This window comes from Equus przewalskii, chromosome 4 (assembly GCF_037783145.1).
Source record: "Equus przewalskii isolate Varuska chromosome 4, EquPr2, whole genome shotgun sequence".
NCBI lineage: Eukaryota > Metazoa > Chordata > Mammalia > Perissodactyla > Equidae > Equus > Equus przewalskii.
This window is the reverse complement of record NC_091834.1, coordinates 17,415,659-17,435,716: the sequence shown is the minus strand read 5'-3', so window position 1 is coordinate 17,435,716 and position 20,058 is coordinate 17,415,659. Positions and strand designations below refer to the sequence as shown.

Below are 20,058 nucleotides of genomic sequence, written 5' to 3'. Positions count from 1 at the left end.
ATTCATTTAAATTCATTCAGAGTCAGTGAGCCATTTTGTGGGACCACATCGTCTCAACTTTGGCTCAGAATGTGGTGATAGTTTCTCTGGCTGGACGGTTGTCACAGACCAGTCCTGTCACCGCCTGGAAATTCAGTCGTGAGTGTCTGACATTGTCGTGCAGATTCTTTGCCCATGAACAGGATTCATTCGTGCGTTTTTTTTGCTCCTTCCTGCAGATCCGTTGGAGGAAATAGCCGAAAGTTCTCCCCAAACGGCGGCCAACTCAGCAGCCGAGCTGCTGAAGCAGGGGGCAGGTCAGTCACTGGCTGTACTTCCCACACCCCCTAGTTATGGCAGAAATGGGAGTCAGACACAGCTTCCTCTCCCACCTTCACTCTGGGATTCCCTTGCTGTGTGTTGGAAGGAGGTTTCCTCTTATAGAAAGCTGCCACAGGGGCTGGGTGGGGCACCAAGAGTCAGCCACAGACCAGGACTCCACAGGCAGGAAATAGCCTTCTGACTCGAACGAGACCAGACTCAGTGGAATAAATGTCAAGTCCTCTGTGTAGTTTGAGGGAAATGTAGTAAGACAGGGCGTGGGTGACCTGCCCCGCCAGCTGTACGTGTAAAAGTCTTCCGGAGATGTGACTCAGTACATCGCTGGAAATGAGCCGACGGTTTGACCCATGCTGCCAGCAGCCCAGGGTGACACAGATGCCCAGGCAGTGAGCTCTCCAGGGCACTGCGTTGTTTTTTATTCATAGACTTTATTTCTCAGAGCAGTTTTAGGATCACTTCAAAATTGAAGGGGAAGTACAGAGATTTCCCATATAACCCCTGCCCCACGCATGCGCAACCTCCCCCATTATCAACATCCACCATCGGAGAGGTGCATTTGTACCACAGTGATGAACCTACGTTGACACGTCTTAGTCACCCCAAGTCCGTGGTTTACATTAGGGTTCACTCTTGGTGTTGTACATTCTGTGGGTTTGGACGAACGTATAATGACTATGTATCCGCCATTACAGTATCTTAGAGAGTATTTTCACTGCCCAAAATATCCTCTGTGCTCTGCCTGTTCATCCCAGCTCCCACCCCCTGGCAACTACTGGTGTTTTTACTGCCTGCATAGTTTTGCCTTTTCCAGAATGTCATACACTTGGAATCACACAGCACGTAGCCTTTACAGACTGGCTTCTTTCACTTAGTAATATGCATTTTAGATTCCTCCATGTCTTTTCATGGTTTAATAGCTTATTCCTTTTTAGTGCCAAATAATATTCCATTATCTGGATTTACTACACTTTATTTATCCACTCACGTACTGAAGCCCATGTTGGCTGCTTCCAAGTTTTGGCAATTATGAGTAAAGCTGCTGTAAGCATCCGTGTGCAGGTTTTTGTGTGGACATAAGTTTTCAGCTCCTTTGGATAAATACCAAGGAGCACGATTGCTGGATTGTATGGTCAGAGTGTGTTTAGTTTTATAAGAAATTGGCAAACTGCCTTCCAAGGGGCTGTCCCAGTCTGCATTCTCACCAGCATTGGATGAGAGTTCCTGCTGCTCCACGTCCTCATTAGCATTCGGTGTTGTCAGTGTTCTGGATTTTGGCCATCCTGATGGGTGCGTAGTGGTATCTCATTGCCATTTTAATTTGTATTTCCCTGATGACACTATGTGAAGCATCTCTTCATAGGCTTATTTGCCATCTATATATCTTCCTTGGTGGTGTCTGTTAAGGTCTTTGGCTCAGTTTTTTAAATTGGGTTTTTTTGGTGTTTGGTTTTTACTTTTTGTTTGGTGAGGAAGAGTGTCCTTGAGCTAACATCTGTTGCCAGTCCTCCTCCTTTTGCTTGAGGAAGAGTGTCCCTGAGCTAACTTCTGTGCCAGTCTTCCTCTATTTTGTATGTGGCCCACCACCACAGCATATCTTGATGAGCGGTGTGTAGGTCCACACCCGGGATCCTAACCCACGGACCCCAGGCCACCAACGTGGAATGTGCAGACCCAACCACTGTGCCCCCAGGCCAGCCCCTTAATTGGATTTTCTATTTTTTTCTTATTGAGTTTTAAGAATTCTTTGTATATTTTGGGTAACAGTCCTTTATTAGGTGTCTTTTGCAAGTATTTTTTCCCAGTCTGTGGCTTGCCTTTTCATTCTCTTGAGAGAGTTTCTCACAGAGCAGAAATTTTTAATTTTAAATTTAGTTTTGAAATCCAATTTATCAATTCTTTCTTCCATGGATTATACCTTTTGTATTGTATCTAAAAACTTATCACTAAACCCAAGGTCATCTAGATTTTCTCCTCTATTGTGTTCTAGAGTTTTATTACAGTTTTTGTTTTACATTCGGTATCCATTTTGAGTTAATTTTTGTGAAGGGTGTAAGGTCTCTGTCTAGATTCGCTTTTTTATATGTGGACGTCCAGTTGTTCCAGCTCCATTTGTTGAAGAGATCATCTTTGCTCCATTTTATTTCCTTTGCTCCTTTGTCAAAGACCAATTGACAATATACATGGGTGGTCCTATTTCTGGGCTCTCTATTCTCTTCCATTGATCTATTTATCTGTTCTTTCACCAATACCACACTGTCTTGATTACTGTAGCTTTAAAGTGAGTTTTGAAGTAGGGTAGCATCAGTCCTCCAACGTTGTTTTTCTCCTTCAATATTGTGTTGGCTATTCTGGGTCTGTTGCCTCTCCGTAAAAACTTTAGAATTAGTTTGCTGATATCCATAATATAACTTGCTAGGATTTTAATTGGAATTGCATTGGATCTACAGATAAATTGGGAAGAACTGACGTCTTGACAACATTGAGTCTTCTTGTCCATGAACATGGAATGTCTCTCCATTTATTTAGTTCTTTGATATTTTTCATCAGAGTTTTGTAGTTTTCTTCATATATATATATCTTGTACATATTTTATTAGATTTATACCTAGGCATTTCATTTTTGGGGGTGCTAATGTAAATGGTATTGTGTTTTTAATTTCAAATTCCACTTGTTCTCTGCTAGTAATTTGGAAAGTGATTGGCTTTTGTATATTAACCTTGTATCCTGCAACTTTGCTATAATTGCTTAATAGTTTTAGACCATGTCACTTTTGCAGCATTAGATGCTGTCCTAGTGGCCCCAGTTTAAGAGGGTTATGGAAAAGCTAGAGACCACAGGGCTCTTGTGGGCCTGCAGCTGTGAGGGAGAGCCATAGCTAGAGAGGACGATGGGGCCCCCTGACTTCAAAACCCTGAATTTCCCCCATTGGAGATCTTTCATAAAAAGTAGATGTTTACTGTCAGAAATGTTGGAATGGGAATTTCTGAGTCTGGGGGAGGATTGGACAGAAACACCTCCATCTGTACCTCATATGTGTAGACTACTTTAGAGTTGTGACTCTGTGATGGAGGTATATGCAATATATAGGTATTTTCTTGTAATTTCCTCCATACAGTCTGCATTATTCTGTGCAGTTTTTCTCTGTAAAACTACACATCTCTATGCCTATCACCCAGCTGATGTAAAATCTCTCTGGTTTCAAAAGGAATGTTTTAGAGTTTAACTCACTTTAGACCATCCTTGAAGGATAAGTTATCTGTGGTCAGAAGAAAGGTGACAGGAGTTTGTGCAAGTCTGCTAGAACTTGAAGCTCCAAACGAACAATGTAGCTATGCCAGTCCTGGGTTCAAGTCCAGGCTTTTTGACTTGAGGGTTTTGACACTCAGCGTTTTGACCTCTGGTAAATCACTTAGCCCTGCAGCCCTCAACATGGTAAAAATAGTAATCTCTCCCCAACACAGATGACTAGGACTTTGAAAAATGCCTTGGGAACTATAACCTGGTCACATAAGCTATTGTTGTATTCCTGCCGCCCCACTTTCATGTAAAAACCCTTTCTCTGGCCCGAGAGGAATGGCTTCTCCTGTGCCCTTATCCTTTCCCTGCGTGGGCCCAGCTGGAAGGGCCGATCCTGGGCGACAGTCCCCACACCAGAGACGAGCTCACAGGCCCCAGGTGGTTTTCGGTGGTCCCTGCAGCCCACGAGGGCTCGTAGCTTCCTCATGTCAAAGCAGCAGCTTTCAGGGTTTCTCTCTAAGCTTCAATGTTATGTAACATTTTTGCAATAGATGTTGAATTAGTGGGTCAGTGGATTAGTTGATTATAATCGGGTACCTAGTAACCCTTATTTTTAGATATTAAAGACTTTTCTTCTATTCTGGCTTATCACTTTGAAGTACTCTATCATCTTTTTAAATAACATATGGTACGTGTCAGTAACTCTAGATGTTCTGTTTGTGGGAGAGGTGGCTCTTCCTAGGGACAGGACTTCCGCCAGAACCTGGAGCCCATCTGAGTCGGGGATTTACATGTGAGGGTTCAATTATGACTGCGTTGAGCTTGTGTCTTTATAAAATCTGTCGTTTCTAAAACACATCAAGAGGTTTACATTTCTGTCCAGCTACCTTCACGGCTGATGAGGCACAGACTCGAGTCAGGACACAGAACTGTGGCTGGAGGAGTGAGGACGCTGCCAGGAGCATCCAGTGCCGTCCTCCTCGGGGAGGGTCTCAGGGTTTTGGGAACAAGTGCAGACACTGTGGTCGGAAGCCAGTTGGACTGCTGGTCTCTGATCTCCTCAGGGACTTTGAGTGGGTTTTTTTTCCTTAAACTAAATTTCATTTGTTGCCCTAATTCACTTAGAATCCCGGGCTCCTGGCCTTGCAACAGCTCTTCGAGATCCTCTGGTCCCATTTCCTCATTGTAAAGCTGAGGAAGCCGAGACTCAGAGCATGAGCGGAGTTGAACGGCGCTGCACGAGGGGCACAGACTTTCAGTTCTCGTGGGTTTAATCCTTTCCATCTGATACCAAGGCTGTTATGGGTCATTCCAGTATCCAAAACAACTTCTGCTTCTGTTTTCAGCCCCGCTCTTACTGGGTTCTTGTTGAAGCAGCAGAATGCAGTATAATTCTGAAAAGAAGGACCTTTTTCCAGACTTCTGGCGGATTTCCCATACGTGTTAGGGTTGTGTTTTTACCTTGCCACATTGTAAAGTATATTCTCTCTATTAAAGTACTATGTGTTCTTTAAATTAAAAAAAGGAAGATAGATAGAGAAAAGAAAGAGAAAAATGAATTACTCAAAGACCTGTTACCCTGTCCAGCCACTGGATGTTTCTCCTTTTCTCATTGCATAAGAAGTTCACCCACAGATTTTGCAAACACAACATCAGTCTCATTTTGCGTGGCCGTGTAACGGTCTGTCGTGTGAGTCAGCTCCGTCCGGCTCCTCATTCTGCTTCTTTCTAACTTCTCAGTACTGTAGACGATGCAAGGCTGCCTTTCCACATTCCTTCTTTTTTCTGAATTCTGGAATGTTGCCTTAGGACACATTCCCAGAAGTGGTAGGACGGGGTGAGAACGGGTTGGGTGAGAACCGGTGGACCCGGAGACTCTCCTTGCTCACTGTGGGTGTGACAGCTGCTTTCCTGGACGGTGTCACACGAGACACCACAGCTCCTCAGCCTCACCCCGGCGTGAGCGCTTGTCAGGAGAATTGGGCAGTCTCGGGCCAGGCCCAGTGGGACAAGCGCAGCAGTGGCCCCGCAGGCCCACCTGTCCTCTACTGGAGAGAGCAGGGGCTCTGGGGACAGGTGTGTGCACTCAGAGCTGCCCCTGATGTGCCTTGGTGGGTGGCAGTGCCCCTTCTCTGCTCTGAGGAATGACACCATAGTTCCGCACTGGAGAGATGTCCCCAAACACCAGGCTCCTGCTGCTCCTTACCAAAGGGCCATTTGTGATGCTGCGAGGAAGCGCAGGGTTCTGGGTCATGGCCGCCTGCGGTTGTAAATGTGCCCCCGATCCAGCTGGTGCCCATTTTGTGGGATTTCATTGTAGTTAGATCAAAATTTTCTTTTTTTTCTCTTTTTGTAACTGAATGACTAACATAGCAGTGATAGTAATGGAATCAAAGACAGAATATTCAGCCTCCTAAAATCAGCTGTCTTAACTTTTCCAGGCATCCTTCCAACTCCTTTTCATACACACACATGCTTTTTATTATATAGTTCTAATCATAGCACAGATACAGTTTTCATTCTGCTTTTCCCATTAACCTCTAACATTTTTCACGTTGCTGTACAATTTTCATGATTACTATTTGCTGGTTGCTTGCTATTTCATTGAAGGGCTAATTTAACCATTCCCCTATTTTGGGACATAATTTGTTTCCAGCTTTTCCCACCATGGTGAGTATGTGGCTCAAATATCTTGACCTTTGGGTTATTGTCTCACGTGGAGATATTTCCTTTCTCAGTCTTCCCAGAAGTGGGCCATCTACGTTACCGAGAGCAGGCATTTCTTCTGATCCTCCTGGTAAATATTGCCAGGTTACCATCCCGAATGGCTGTCCTGGTTGACACCATCATTCCATAAAAGCACCTCTCTCATCAAAGCTTTGGAGGCACTGAGCATTGGGCAGTTGCAATATTAAGGACTTTTACCAACTTGCTCTGTTTCCCAAGGTGACACAAGTAAACCCCTCAAGTCCAGTCAGGAGCTGAAGGGCAGGTCAGCCACCAGCCGGGCAGCTCTGCTCAGTGTCTTCTCACCTGGCACCGGCGGATGAGGGCAGTGTGGCCAGCTGGAAGGAGGGGAGCTGTAGAGAAGGGCAGCGCTGGCCATGGAAACTCAGCCGTTCAGGAGGGGCCTCTCTGATTTCTAGCTGCCTCTCAGTGTCTCCCTGGGCGAAAATGTGCAGAGGTGGCAGTGACCTTCTAAAAGATGCCTCTGCGGCCAGGACAGTCCCATGGGACTGTTAGGAGGCACTGTCTATGGCTGAGGAAAATCACACTCAGATGCCTCACAGTAACATTAACAGCTCACCCTCAGGAATGTGATAGGAAATTTCTCACTGAGCGCGTGTCCTCCTCTCGGTGCCTGGTACCTGGTAGGTTCTGGTAAACACGGCAGGAGTCAGCATGAAGGTGCCTGGACACCCAGGAGCTGCAAGGCTTCTGGCATATTTCTTAATGTCTCTAGGCCTCCATTTCCTCATCTCTAAATCGGGGATGATAGAATCTTCCTCATAAGACTGAGGTGTGGATTTATGAGGTAATCTCTGTAAAATGTTTAGCCGAGACTGATACAGAAGTGTTATAATGAGCAGCATTACGTGAAGCTCCAAGAAACGAACACAATTATGTTTGAGGTAGAAACTTCTCTTTACATTTTGATAATGGCACAATGCCCTTCTAATAATTATGGGGGTGCAGCATCAAGCCCTTTTTCGTGAGAGAAAGTGAACTGTCGACTAAACTTCATAGGAGAAAGTTGGTGTCTCAGGTGAGACTCGCTGGTGATCCTGAATGTGGGGAGCCCTGTTGTTCAGAGGAAGGGGCACGCCTTTCAGTCTTTCTCTTGCGAGTGCTGGGCATGCAGTGACACCTGCTCCGGAAACATCGTCACCCGTCTTTGGGCTGCTTGCTTCTTGGGGGTTTTCTGGTATTGGCTGCCTTTCCTCAAGACTCGTCCTTTCCAGTTGGGCTTCTTCTGGTGAATCCAGATTCTGGAGAGCTTTTCACCGCTGCCCTCAGTGAGGTGCCCCTGGACCCGCCCTCACACTCAACCCCGGACAGAGGAGGGGCTTCGCTCCTCTGCTGAACTTGCTGGTGCAGACCCCGGGTCTTGCTGTCTCCCCATCACAGTTACTCTGTGTGCTCACTGAGCAGGGCCTTCTGAATCCTCAGAGCTTCTCAAACTTTAAAAACTAGCTATGAATTGTAGCATCTGCCGTGGAGAGAATGCATGGTTAGCGGCTCAGCACAGTCCTGCGTCTTGGGTGGGGCCGGCCTACGCCATTTCTGTTCATCTGAACCCATCCAAGTGGGGGCGCTGGCAGCGCACGTGGCGACAGGCATGTTTTCTTCTGGGTCTCAGAAGTTGGGGTTATGGGGACCTGCTCCACGGCCGTGCCTCCCAGAGACCCTCCCGAAAGAGAGCAGCGCAGTGAGGTCACAGCAGTCATTTGATTGCTCGGGTCCCAGGAATCATTTTCTTTTCTGTCTGGTGAAAATCTAGAGGCCTTTAAACATGGAGTTACAACATCTGAGACAGTCACATGCAGAGACTGGCATCCAGCAGGCCAGGAGAGCGGATCTGTTCCTGGGGAGGACACAGTCAAGGTGGTGGTCCGGGCCAGGTCAGGGCTCCACTTCAGGCAGAGTCCAAGTGTCTTGTGGGTCACACTGAAGTCCCATGTTGGCTTCGGCTTGATCTGCAGGGATCCAGGCTTAGAGGGCCATCTGGCTGTTTACAAAGCCCTGTTCACTCTCAGCTGTTTACTTCCCCCAGGAACAGACCACCGATGACAAGCCCCTAGCCCCTCGGCAGCGTGGGGAGCAGGGGTGGGACACAGACAGAACTGGCTGTCCTGGGTTTTTCACAGGCTGTGATCTGAGTTACCACAAATCACTCACTCTCAGCAGCTCTTTCTGGACGCCCACCACTTTCGGAACTCTGAGCAGGGTGGTTGTTTGGGGTTCAAGACTGCATGCTCCCCTCTCAGACACTTCCTTAGCTACAGTTGTGGTTGGGCTCTAATCCCTCCCAGACCCCTACTGAGGCTGCCGAGGTGCCTCCAGAACCAGCTGGGGACACCAGGTGTAAATAATGCAGCAGGGGTGAAAGCTCATCCTGGGGCCAGTGGGAGGGGTGACCTGTTTATCCTCCTTATCTGCCTTGGGACAAGTGTGTCTCTGGGTCACTCACTCTCTACGCCTTTGGAATTAGGCAAAGGGCGTTTGCCTTAAATGCATCCAGCACAAGCTATATGTGCGAGTCATTCATCAACCCCAGGGACACTGCTGGTGACTGCCCATGTGTCTGACAGATGGGTTAACAAGCTGCCCCTTGGTGTCTTGCAGCCTGCAATGTGTGGTACCTGAACTCTGTGGAGATGGAGTCCCTTACCGGCCACCAAGCTGTCCAGAAGGCCCTGAGCATCACCCTTGTCCAGGAGCCGCCTCCCTTGTCCACAGTTGTGCACTTCAAGGTGTCAGCCCAGGGCATCACCCTGACGGACAATCAGAGGAAGTGAGTGTGCCCAGGCAGCCAAGGCTGCGTGCGGGGGTAGGGTTTATGTCTCACCTGGGCATTAGACTCTGCCAGCTCTGCTAATCACCTAGATGGTGCTTCTGGGCGGGTTAGTGGTCATCAGGCAAAAGCAGTCAGTAATCCATGGGGCCAGCCCTGTGGCCTAGTGATCAAGTTTGGTGTGCTCTGCTTCAATGGCCTGGGTTTGTGGGTTTGGATCCTGGGTGCAGACCTATACCACTTGTCAGCTATGCTGTGGCAGTGACCCACATATAAAATCGAGGAAGACTAGCAACAGATGTTAGTTCAGGGCTAATCTTCCTCAGCAAAAAAAAAAAAGTAGTAACCCAACGTCCATCCAGGCTTTCCTCTGTCATCAAATTTGTCCCACAAGCCACATATAAACTATTAATATTTGGTCCAAATGCTTTTTTCTTAGGAATCAGTAAAATATATATATATATTTGGACCTTTGAGTGTCACACACGTCTAATGTGCAAATGCAAAAATCTTTGAAATCTTTTCTGTCAAAACACTTGGAGATTATGATCAAATCCACTTGTCTTTGATTCGGTATCATTACTTCTGTGTGGTCATCCCATTTCAGATGAGAGTGTGACCTTGACAGATATTATTTCTGTATCTAAATAATATTAATTATTATTTAATGACAGTAGAAGAATATATAAGAACAATTAATATTAAAAATTAAACATTATCTAGATATTATGTTATAATATTAAATGTGATCTAGATAGTATTTGAATATCCATATAACAATACTATTTCAGTCTCAAGTGACTTTCATGAGAGTTGTCACTGAGTCGGTTCTCCTTGAGCAGATGTTCCAACAGGAGCATTTTTGGAGCCCCGGCCTGAGCAAGGAGCAGCGTCGGGTACACGGACAGAACATCTCAGGATCAAAGGCATCTCAGATGCAGTTATTACTTATTAGTTGTGGAAACAGCCTGGTGTTATTGATAAGGGAGCCAGGTCGTCAACCATGAAACCAGAGTGACGGCAGGAGCTTTAAGGGGCTGCAGCCACTCCCCTCGTGTCAGCCAGGGAACAGAGCTCAGACCAGGTACTCCTGGCACCACGGAGCCCTTCATGCCTGCCCCAGAGCTGGTCCCGAGCGTGGGGAGGTCTCCGGCCCCCTGCTCTCAGGGTGAAGCATTTTGGGGGGTTTCACTCATAAGCCTTTACCAGCTGAGGAAAGGCGTGTTGGGGGACGTGGGCTCTGCTGCTCAGATCTGGTCCCCTTGCCCCCCACCTCTTACTAGCAGCGTGACTGTGGGCAGGTCCTTCACCCCATGACACTCAGTTTCTTCGCCTTTCCAACTGCACCGAAGTAACGGTCTCGGGATTTTAGTGACTCGAATGAAATGCCTGGCAGGTGCCCGCACAGCCAAAGGGTGGGCCCACCGTCTGGTCAGGAAGCACAGCTTCTTTGTTCACAGCATCTCTGTTCCCTCCTGCCAGCCCCATGCTTTTTCTGTATCTCATTTCACTGTGGCCTTATAAACCCTAGGGGTAGGCCATGTCCACAGCATTTAGGGGCTGTTCTATTGCAAGAGACAGAATCCGGATTCGGCCTGGCTGGTGCCGACAAAGGGGCTCTGTCCTCCCCTACCACCATCGTTAGCAGGCAGCAGGGAGGCTGCTGCCAGCCTCAGGGGTCCCTGACTGAAAGATGTCCAGGCCCTGCCCAACCCTTTCAATGTGCTGGCCTCTCTCTCTTCCTGATGAGCTGTCTCCCTGCACCAGGAGCAAAGCCACTAGTGTGAGGGGACACTGCCCCTTCCCCAGGAGGAGGAGGGGCCAGCCGAGCAGGGCACCGGGCACGGGACCTCGTGCCCACATGGGCCTGGGGCAGGTGGTGCTTACAAGAGTGGGGAAGGCTGGCAGGTAAAACAAAGGACTCTATGCTGTGAGCCAGGACGAGCAGGTAGTTCCACCAGGACCGTGGTGGCCCGGCATTACCGGTACCTCCTGGTGGGATGAATGTGTGCAGAGCTTGACGGCTCACCATGTGCCATCAGATTCGCTGTGGTGCCTGATTTGGATTCCTGTCCTGGAGAGGGCGGGCCACTCCCTGTGCCCTTGCCACAGGCGAGGAAAGGAAGGCTGGAGACACTGGTGGTTCCCCGAGATGCTGGTGGGAAGGTCAGGTGTCACTCACCGTCCTCCTCCGTCTGTCGGACTCTTCATTCTGACTCTGTCCACCGGGTGGCTGACCACTCACGATTTCACTGCAAGGCTCCCCGTCATCTGCAGCTTGCTTCTGTCCCGAGAACCGCTCTGCCCGGCTTCATGGGTCTGCCGACTAATGAGCAGACTCTCTGCTCTTCTCTCCAGACGACTAGTAAAGCGTAGAGTAGGCTCTGCCCCGGATCTCCTCATGGGGGCCCTGCCCGGTGCCTCCTGGACACCTTGAAGCCCCAGTAACAGATTCTTCCTCCCCGTGTCCCTCCCCACAGGCTCTTCTTCCGGAGGCACTACCCCGTGAGCAGCGTGATCTTCTGTGCATTGGATCCGCAAGACAGGAAGTAAGAAATGTGTATTTTTATTAAGCAACACATATACTTTCTTTTCTCCTGTAAGTTAATTTTTAAAATAACATAAATCTTATCTTTTTTCCTTTCCTTCACAAGGTGGATCGCAGACGGCCCGAGCTCGAGGTGAGTTGCCCGCCCGTCTCAGTCACACCCCAAAGGTGGATCCTGATCCAAACTTCCAAAGGGCCTGGCGGGGAAGTGACTGACTGGTGCCAGCGGGTTTGGGTTTTGCTTTAAACAAAGATGGAAGTGTTCTCCTTGTGAAGAAGGGGCCTGTGGAGGGTTAGCTTTGGTGCTTTCTCCTCCCTGAATGTGAGCTGTTTACCACTGGCCCATGAAGTGTGGTGTAAATAGTGGGAAGCAGATGGCGCCATTCTGGCCGTTCAGGAACCGGTGTGGATGGCAGTGATGTTGCGGTCAGGGCGTTAGGAGGCCGGCCTGTCTGTGTGTGAACAGGAAGGAACAAATGTTCGGGGTTTACCAGACACAGGGAGGACCGTCTCATCCTGCCCTCCCTCCGTGGCAGGCCGGGCCGGGCCAGGCCGGGGCAGTGTGGCCTCAGAATCCTCGAGACTGTCCGCGCTCCCACGGGCGACCGCTTCTGTGTAACCTAAATTGGAGAACCATGGATGTTGAGTCACAGGTGTCCTTTCCTAGGATTCTTCTCTCACATTCCTTGTTTGTCTCGGGATCTGATCAAGTGCCTGGAGGCCTCCCCAGTCCCCAGGTGGGGCCGTGCCCTGCTGCCCTGACCTCTGGCGCACAGGGCTCACTGCCCTTCCAGCAGTCTGGAATGTGCGACCTCGTCGGGGTACTGAGTGCCGCCAGCCAAATCCCTCCCATGGTGTGGAAACCACTGAGCTTAAACAAAAAATTCCTTCATTTTCCTAAGAAGGAGAAGAAAGGACTCTGCCAGGGGTTTGGATACGGACAATGGCAGCTATTGTGTAAGTTCGGGGCTCATGAGAGCTATTCAGATAAAGGCTTCAATTCTTCTGAGAAAAATAATTAGACGCACTGTTCTCTTAAGAGTTTCCTTAACTGCTGTAGTTTGTAACTCAGGCGTACGAGGCTGAGAAGGGAGCCCCTGGCGTGTTTTCCCTCCCGTGGCCCCAGTGGGTGGGAGCATCGACATCCAGGCAGGGCTGGCTGCATCCCGCTGCATCTTGCAACCAGGCTGGGGTGTTGGTACCCCCGCAGGCTGCGCTCCCATCTGCTCTGACTGCTTGGAGCTCAGCGATCTGCACTGACAAGCCTCTGGAGAATTCAGGACGGGCAGGGAGAAGTGGCTTTGGTGCGAGTCCCAGACCATTCACCTGCCGTCACCCTCAGGTTCCTCACCTGCAAAGTGGGAGCAACAGCATCCTGCCTGCAGGGTTGTGAAGTGGGGAGAGAAGGTGTGGACAGGTGTCTGGCAGGTGTGTGGCCCCTGGCAGGTTTCAGATAAGTGGCAGGCTGAGGTGGTAGGAGAAAGCGAGGTTCGCACACACACCCGGGCCTTGCAGGTTGGGACGCTGGCCTCTGACCTCAGCTTTCTTTTTGCAGAGTCTTTGGATTTGTGGCCCGGAAGCAAGGCAGTGCCACAGACAACGTGTGCCACCTGTTTGCAGAGCATGACCCTGAGCAGCCCGCCAGCGCCATCGTCAACTTTGTGTCAAAGGTCATGATCGGCTCCCCTAAGAAGATCTGAGCCCTTTACAGCCCAGTGACTCCTGAGGGCTGGGGCGGCCCCCACTGTGTAGCCAACTGTGACCCTGACATCCCCAGCCCAGGAGGGGACGGGGCTCCTCCAACTTTACAAACACAAGAACAAATAGCCCCGCCGTTACTGGCCTCTCCCAAAAGAAACTGCTCCCCGACACGTTTCTGTCACCGAGCGCTTTCTGAGTGGAAGAAGGCAGCACCAGGTGCACCCTCCCAGGCTCCGTGCTGGAAAGGACCATTCAAGGAGACGGGGTCCCTGTGTCTCTTGCACGATGGTCTTTGTGGCAAGGAGGGGCACCCAGTGGTGCTGTGCTCTGCTATGGCCCTGAGTGACCAGCGGCGCCTCACCGTCATCGTCGCCGTCACAGAGTGCTGCTGTCCATCTGACGCCCCAGAGGGAGGCCTCTGTCCTCCCACGATGAGGATGCTGATGAAATTGAGAGGGAGTGCATGTTTGATGAAGGTTCGTGCAGGTCAGGCCCTTCCGGAATGCTGGCGTCATGAGCAAGGGGACAACATGATGGGCTGTGAGGACGAGGGAGATCACCTGATCACTCAGGGAGGGGCTCTGTGATGCCAAAGAGCCTCACCCTCGTGTGGCGACAGCTCCGGCCTCCCGCTCACACTCCTGGTCTGCGTGGTGCGCTGGGCCGTGAGAGGAAAAAGTAAGAAGATGGAAGTAAAACGCCATTTCCAAATAATTTATATTTTACTTATGCCAAATTATTTATGATAACAATTTGCCATTGCTCTCCTCTACTGGTGTCTAAATGCTGCAGCTGCCAGGCTGGGGTTTTAGGAGGAGCATCCGTCCCGTGTCAGATGCACCTGAGATAGAGGGTGCATCACTTGTCAACGATGCTGTGGACCATCTCCCACGTGCAGCTACCAAAAGGCGGTTTTGCCTCAGGCATCCTACCCCAACATTGATCATCGATATGTCATTTCCAGGCTGCAGATGCCGTCTTTTCTGGGGAGGAAGGTTCTGGAAGGGTGGGACACACTTAGGTGTACACTCAGCTGTTCATGGTCATCTTGGGGCCAGGTAGAGATTGCCCAGAGCACTGCTGCCTTTTGGAAGCTCTCGTCTGTCTTGTCCACACCTATTGACTCCTGTTGGGATCTTGTGTGTCTCTGGCATCCTGAGCAGGGAGAGGAAGATGAGAATGAACCTCAGTCCTTCCAGGCTATTTTTGAAGGCCACTTTTCTGCACCACCTTAGCCACGGCATCGGGTGTGCTGTATACGCTGACACGAGTATTGCAGTGCCGTGGTCTGTCTGCCTGAATCCATCCATGGTCAGAGGTTTGGGAGAAGCCGATGGTCCTATAAATCCCCTGGAGCGAGAGATGGAGCTGGGCAGCATCGTGATAACGTCCTGGTCTCCCTCCCCATAACCCAGGGCACGCCACAGGCCCTCGATCCACCATGAACAGGCCACTCGGCTCTGTTTTCCACGTTAGGCACCAGCTCTCCCATCGCCCAGGAATCACTGGCGTTGGGATCGTGCTGGAGTTTGGAAATGTGCTTTGTGAATTCTCTGTTTTGAAGTGGGGCAGAGACAGACTTGGCGATGAGCAGAGTTGCAGTCGCCGAATTGCAGTGGGCATTGTGTGCGTGCGTGTGTGTGTGTATAAAAGTAGGTGAATGAACGAGTCCACTGTTTAGCTCCTATTGATGCACCAAACGCAAGTGCCTCATTTCTGTGCCAAATGTTTGCCTTGGTCTTTGAGGACCTTCTTTCCTGACACGTGTTGGCGTGGCTGTTAAAGGGAACGTGCTGACATCTCCCAGGGCCCTGAGGTCTTGGTCCTTGGTGGCGGCATCTAGCATTTTCAGTTTTCACTCACTGCAGGAATCCGGCCCAGGGGGCTAAGGTTTGTGCTGTCCCCAAGAGGTGCCTCATCCTGAGATGGCTTATACCCAAGTTTGACCCAAAGACTGCAGGCTGGGTCCCTTATCCTCCTGATGAGGGAAGAGAGGGCTCATGTAGAAATCAGAGCGAGGGAGGAGCATGGGACTCAGGAGCATGAGCTGCCGGAATCACAGACATCAGGGCCTCCCGCAGCAGTCCTTGTCAGAGCGTTCGAGAGGCCGCGCACATTTGCCTTTGAAACCGACCTTTACTCTCAGTGGTCAAGGGCGTCCGGAAGTTTGCTCCAAGCAAATGGCTCCCTCTGAGGAGCCAAAGGAAGCCGATACCCCAGTTTCTGACGAGCTGGTACGACAGGTCTCTTCGTGTGTTACATGTGCGTTAAACGGAACAAGATGAGTCCGTGAACTTTGTGCTCAGACTGCGGCGAGCCCCACCGCCAGTTCTGGCTCCTGGGCACACAGGGGAAGGAAGCTTTGCCAGGCATCTAGCCTCTGGGACACCAGTGGGCACAGGGGTGCTGTCCTGGGGAGTTCGCGAGAACAGCACCCCACGAGGGTCGCAGCCAGGGTCCTGTTAACCTGCTCATTAACCATGTGCTGTACTCCTCCAGTGTTAACCTATAACCATGTTAAGTCCTACCGCATTTAAGGGTCTCCGTGTGTATCCTCAGCATCAAAGACCTCGTCGTGTCTCCTAATCTGCCTTACCTATTAGTGGGTATTTTTACTTTTCTTATATTGTAAAAAATATATCCAGTATGTAAATGAATGTCCTATAAATCCTTTGTATAGTCATTTTCTCTGCTCTTTAAATATCATCTCTATTCAGAGTATAATAAAATTATAAACTTGGTAAGCCTCAGTGAGGCGGGCCATTTGTTTGTTGTGTTGGATGGAAGCGCCCCGAAGGGTGTGTGCAGGTGTGTACGTGTGTGTGTGTGTGTGCGCACCCGTGTGCAGGTATGTATGTGTGTGCATGCACGTCTGCCTGTGTGTGTGTTTCTCTGGGAGCTTGAAGGGGATTGTTTATGGATTAGTGGATTCAGTTATAAATTCATCTATGTTTGCCATCAGGAACATATTTTAAGATTTCTGCCCAGAAACTTTTGAAAAATTGTGTTAGGAGGTTTTAAGAATTTATAACATGTGACACTGATCCTAGTTACTGATAGGTTTTAATGTTCAGTCCCTGATGGAACTTTCCAGGTGTCTACCGAGTTGGGCACTGAACTTGAATATAAAAAGTCTAGTGGGTTCACCTATTTTCTGAATAGGTGCTGGTGGCAGGCCCAGTGCCCTTCTGGCTCTCCTGGGCTAGTGGAGTTTGTCCCCCCAACCAGGTGGGGGCCCATGGTGCTGGCTTTCTGCTCCCTTGGGTCTGGGTCCCTCTGTTGGTTGACCTCACTCCTGAGTTAGGTGATGGGGATACAAGACCCCACTGCCCTCATTTCCTCTGTGTCCTAAAGCCCAGAGCAGCTCTGTCACAGCAGGACGCAGAGTGGCTGCCATACGTACCGGGGCCCACGTCTGTGTCACACCCAGGTGCCAGTGGGTGGACGGTCAGTGGGCCAGATGGGGCCCCACCTTCCTCTCTCACTGTAGGCTCTGGCACAGATGCAGTTACCGTCGTCCTCAGGCTCAGGGCTGAGGTATGGCCCTTTACGTAGCTTAACTCCCGTGACCGTTTCCTCTCCAAGTCAGGAAAGAAGAGTACCTGGGCTCGTTTTGCTCACAGACAGATGGTGAAGATTTCACTTAACTGTCCGCTGCCCACCCTGTGGCTGGTGCAGGGCTGCTACTTTCCCATCTGGTGAGTGGCAGAGGCAGCGTGTTTCCTCTGCGTGTACTGGGAAGGTGGACTTGCAGTGGTCCCAGTGTTGATGCTAAGAGTGGAAGGCAGAGTGGGTGAAGGTGGGTTGTCTTGTCTGACAGGAGGCTCCCGCTGAGCCCTTGAAACCCTTGACCAGCATCACAGCAGGGAGTAAGGTGGGCAGGGAACCCTTTTGTTATGGTGTACTTTCCAAGAACACAGTCTGGATTTGTCATGATGGTCCCGAGCTGCCCAGAGGCCTGTTGGAGACCCAGTGACCACCAGGCCTTCCTGGAGAAGCTTCTGCCCTGTGCAGGAGTGTCATGCTTCATATTAATCACTTAGCGATTAATTAGTGCTGGGCATCTGGACCTTGTCCCCTTGGGGTCATGCATCTATTAGTGATGGGCACCTCGACCCCACCCACTCAGGGTCATGCATCTATTAGTGATGGGTACCTGGGTCCTGCCCACTTGGGGGTCATACATCTATTAGTGATGGGCATTTGGACCCTGCCCACTTGGGGTCATGCATCTATTAGTGATGGCCCCTCAGCCCTATCCACTTGGGGTCATCTATTAGTGGTGGGTGGCTGGGCCCTGCCCACTCAGGGTCATGGATTTATTAGTGGTGGGACCCTCAGCCACTCACCATCTGATCCTCCATCATGGTTTCTCATCTTCCTGTATAGGTTTGTATGTGGTCAGCATGGTCGTGGGTTGAGCTGCCCATGGCTATGGGGGCCACATTTCACAGAGCAAGGGAATGGAGCAGGGCTCAGAGTTGAAATGGAGTTTCCAGGTGGGTTAGGGGGCCTGGGGTGGTGCTGGGGAGGGACATTTCATGACATGGGATTGGCTGTATCTGGACGCATTTGGTCAGCAGGGCTGCTGAATTGGTAACAAGAAAAATGGTCCAAGAGCAAATGGCCTTAAAATTCCTAAAGAATCAGAGGCTACAGTGCCAAGCCCAGGCTGGGCGAACAGTGGGGGTGGGAGTGTCACTTTGGGGGGCTCCCAGCAAAAGGGATTCAGCCTCAACAGTTGGCCTGGCTCAGGAAGCCTCTTTGTTTCCATGGATCTGAGATTTTCCTCCCCATTCCAGAGACACCAGGTTGGTGGTAGAGCACCAGCAGGGTGTCCTGCCTGTCGACGAAAATAATCCATAACCAATCTGAAAATTTGGGAGAGTTTATTCTGAGCTAAAATGTGAGGACCATGGCCCGGGGCCTTTCTTCCTGAAGGAAGAAAGGGCACCGAAGAAGTGGGGCGCACAGATGTTTCACATATGATTGAAATGTCCCTTTTACAATAGTCACGAGACTGCTCTGTCAGCACAGCGATTGATGGACACAGCAGGTAGGTTTGCTGTCTCGGTGAACACAGCAGGGTGGCAGGTCTGATGTCTAGAGCTGGGTGGTCACAGGTGAGCTGGGTGGTCATAGGTGAGTGCAGCAATCAGTTCCTAGCCTAAGGAAAGATGCTTATCCTTAAGGAAATGCCAATGTGGGGGTAAGTCACACCTTTATCTTATGGCTATTTGTTCTTGCCATAGTAAATGTTTAAAGCAGATATATAATGTATGCTCAATGGCCATGGTCAGGCCCTTTTGGGGGAAAAAAAAAACAAAGTCAGGCCGAATTAGGTTTACACCAAATGGCTTCCTCATGCACTCCAATATATCCTATTGCTTGCCATTTCTATTTGTCATGCCCCACTTAGGAAGCACACTGTGTCTGCCACAGGCAGAGGATCCCCCACAGCAAATGCTAGGCCAGGGACGCCTCTCAGGGCCATGGGCCTGCAACCCCCTCCTTCACTGAGACACCCTCGACTTTCAGGCAGCAGCATCAGGGACCAGCCAAGCCTCAGGGCACCAGGTAAGCCACGCAGACCAAAACTGCAGACCGAAACTGCATGTTAACGACTGTGATGGCTGAACTGTCAATGAGACTGCAGCCCAGCAGCCAGGATCTGGCACTACAACTAACCAGGGCCAGGCCCGCTGACAAATAAGATTCAAATAGGACCCAGAGTCTCCTAACATAACTGCCACAATAGCGTGGATACAACAGAAAATTACCTATCCTACCAAGAACCAAGAAATTTGCAACATAGATGAGCAAAGACCATTAGTCAACGATGCCAACGTGACGATGAGTCAAGTGCTGGAATTACCTGGCAAGGATTTAAAGCAGACACTGAAACAATGCTTCAGTTAGCAAGTCTAAATTCTCTTCAAACAAATGAAGAAACAGAAACAAAACCACAGCAAAGAAATAGAAGTTATGAAAAAGAACCAAGCAGAAATTACAGAACTAAAACATAGAAAACAAATTAAAAACCCACTGGAGGCTCAGTCGCAGATCGGAGACAACAGAGGAGGGGACCAGTGAACTTGAGGACAGAGCAAGAGAATGTCTGATCTGAACAGCAGAGACAAATAGACTTTAAAAAATGGGGGGTCCTGTGGACAATAACAAAAGATCCAAGATTTGTACCGAGTCCCAGAAGGAGAGGAGAAGAAGAGTGGGGCTAAGGAGTGCTTGAAGAAATGGCCCAAAACTCCCCAAATTCAGCAAAAGACACGAACTTATAGATTCAAGAAGCTGAGTGAACCCCAAACAGAAGAAACAAGAACAACAAAACTATGTACAAGACTCAAATTAAACTTCTGACAAGTCAAGACAAAAAATCTTGGGAGCTGCTAGAAAGAAATGGGGGGTTATGTATAGGGACAAGCCAGTTTGAATAATGGGGGACTTCTCGTATTAAATCATGGAGGCCAGGAAGAAGTGAGACGTTTTTCAAGGTTGAGAGAAATGGAACATCAACTGTGAATTCTATAGTCAGTGAAACTATCCTTCAGGAGTGAAGGAAAAACAAAGACATTCTCAGGCAAAGGAAAACTAAAAGAATTAGTTGCTTCAGGCCTACTCGTAAAGATTGGCTGAAGGAAGCACTTCAGACGGAAAGGAAATGATAAAAGAATCTTGTAGCATCGGGAAGGAAGAAGGAACAACAGAGAAAACAACTGAC

The 20,058-nt window shown here is 49.6% G+C and overlaps 1 protein-coding gene across 26 annotated transcripts in view; it reads left to right on the top strand.

Annotated features, from left to right (window-relative positions):
• TNS3 (tensin 3) overlaps nucleotides 1–16,072 on the top strand; it is a 260,512-nt gene extending 244,440 nt beyond the window's left edge. For all 26 annotated transcript variants that reach the window (XM_070615538.1, XM_070615557.1, XM_070615541.1 and 23 more), the window contains 5 exons: nucleotides 219–296; nucleotides 8,905–9,073; nucleotides 11,554–11,622; nucleotides 11,728–11,754; nucleotides 13,177–16,072. In XM_070615538.1, the coding sequence (XP_070471639.1) occupies nucleotides 219–296; nucleotides 8,905–9,073; nucleotides 11,554–11,622; nucleotides 11,728–11,754; nucleotides 13,177–13,321 (488 nt within the window). In that variant the 3' untranslated portion in view covers nucleotides 13,322–16,072. The remainder of the gene's footprint in view (nucleotides 1–218; nucleotides 297–8,904; nucleotides 9,074–11,553; nucleotides 11,623–11,727; nucleotides 11,755–13,176) is intronic.
• The last annotated feature ends 3,986 nt before the right edge of the window (nucleotides 16,073–20,058 follow it).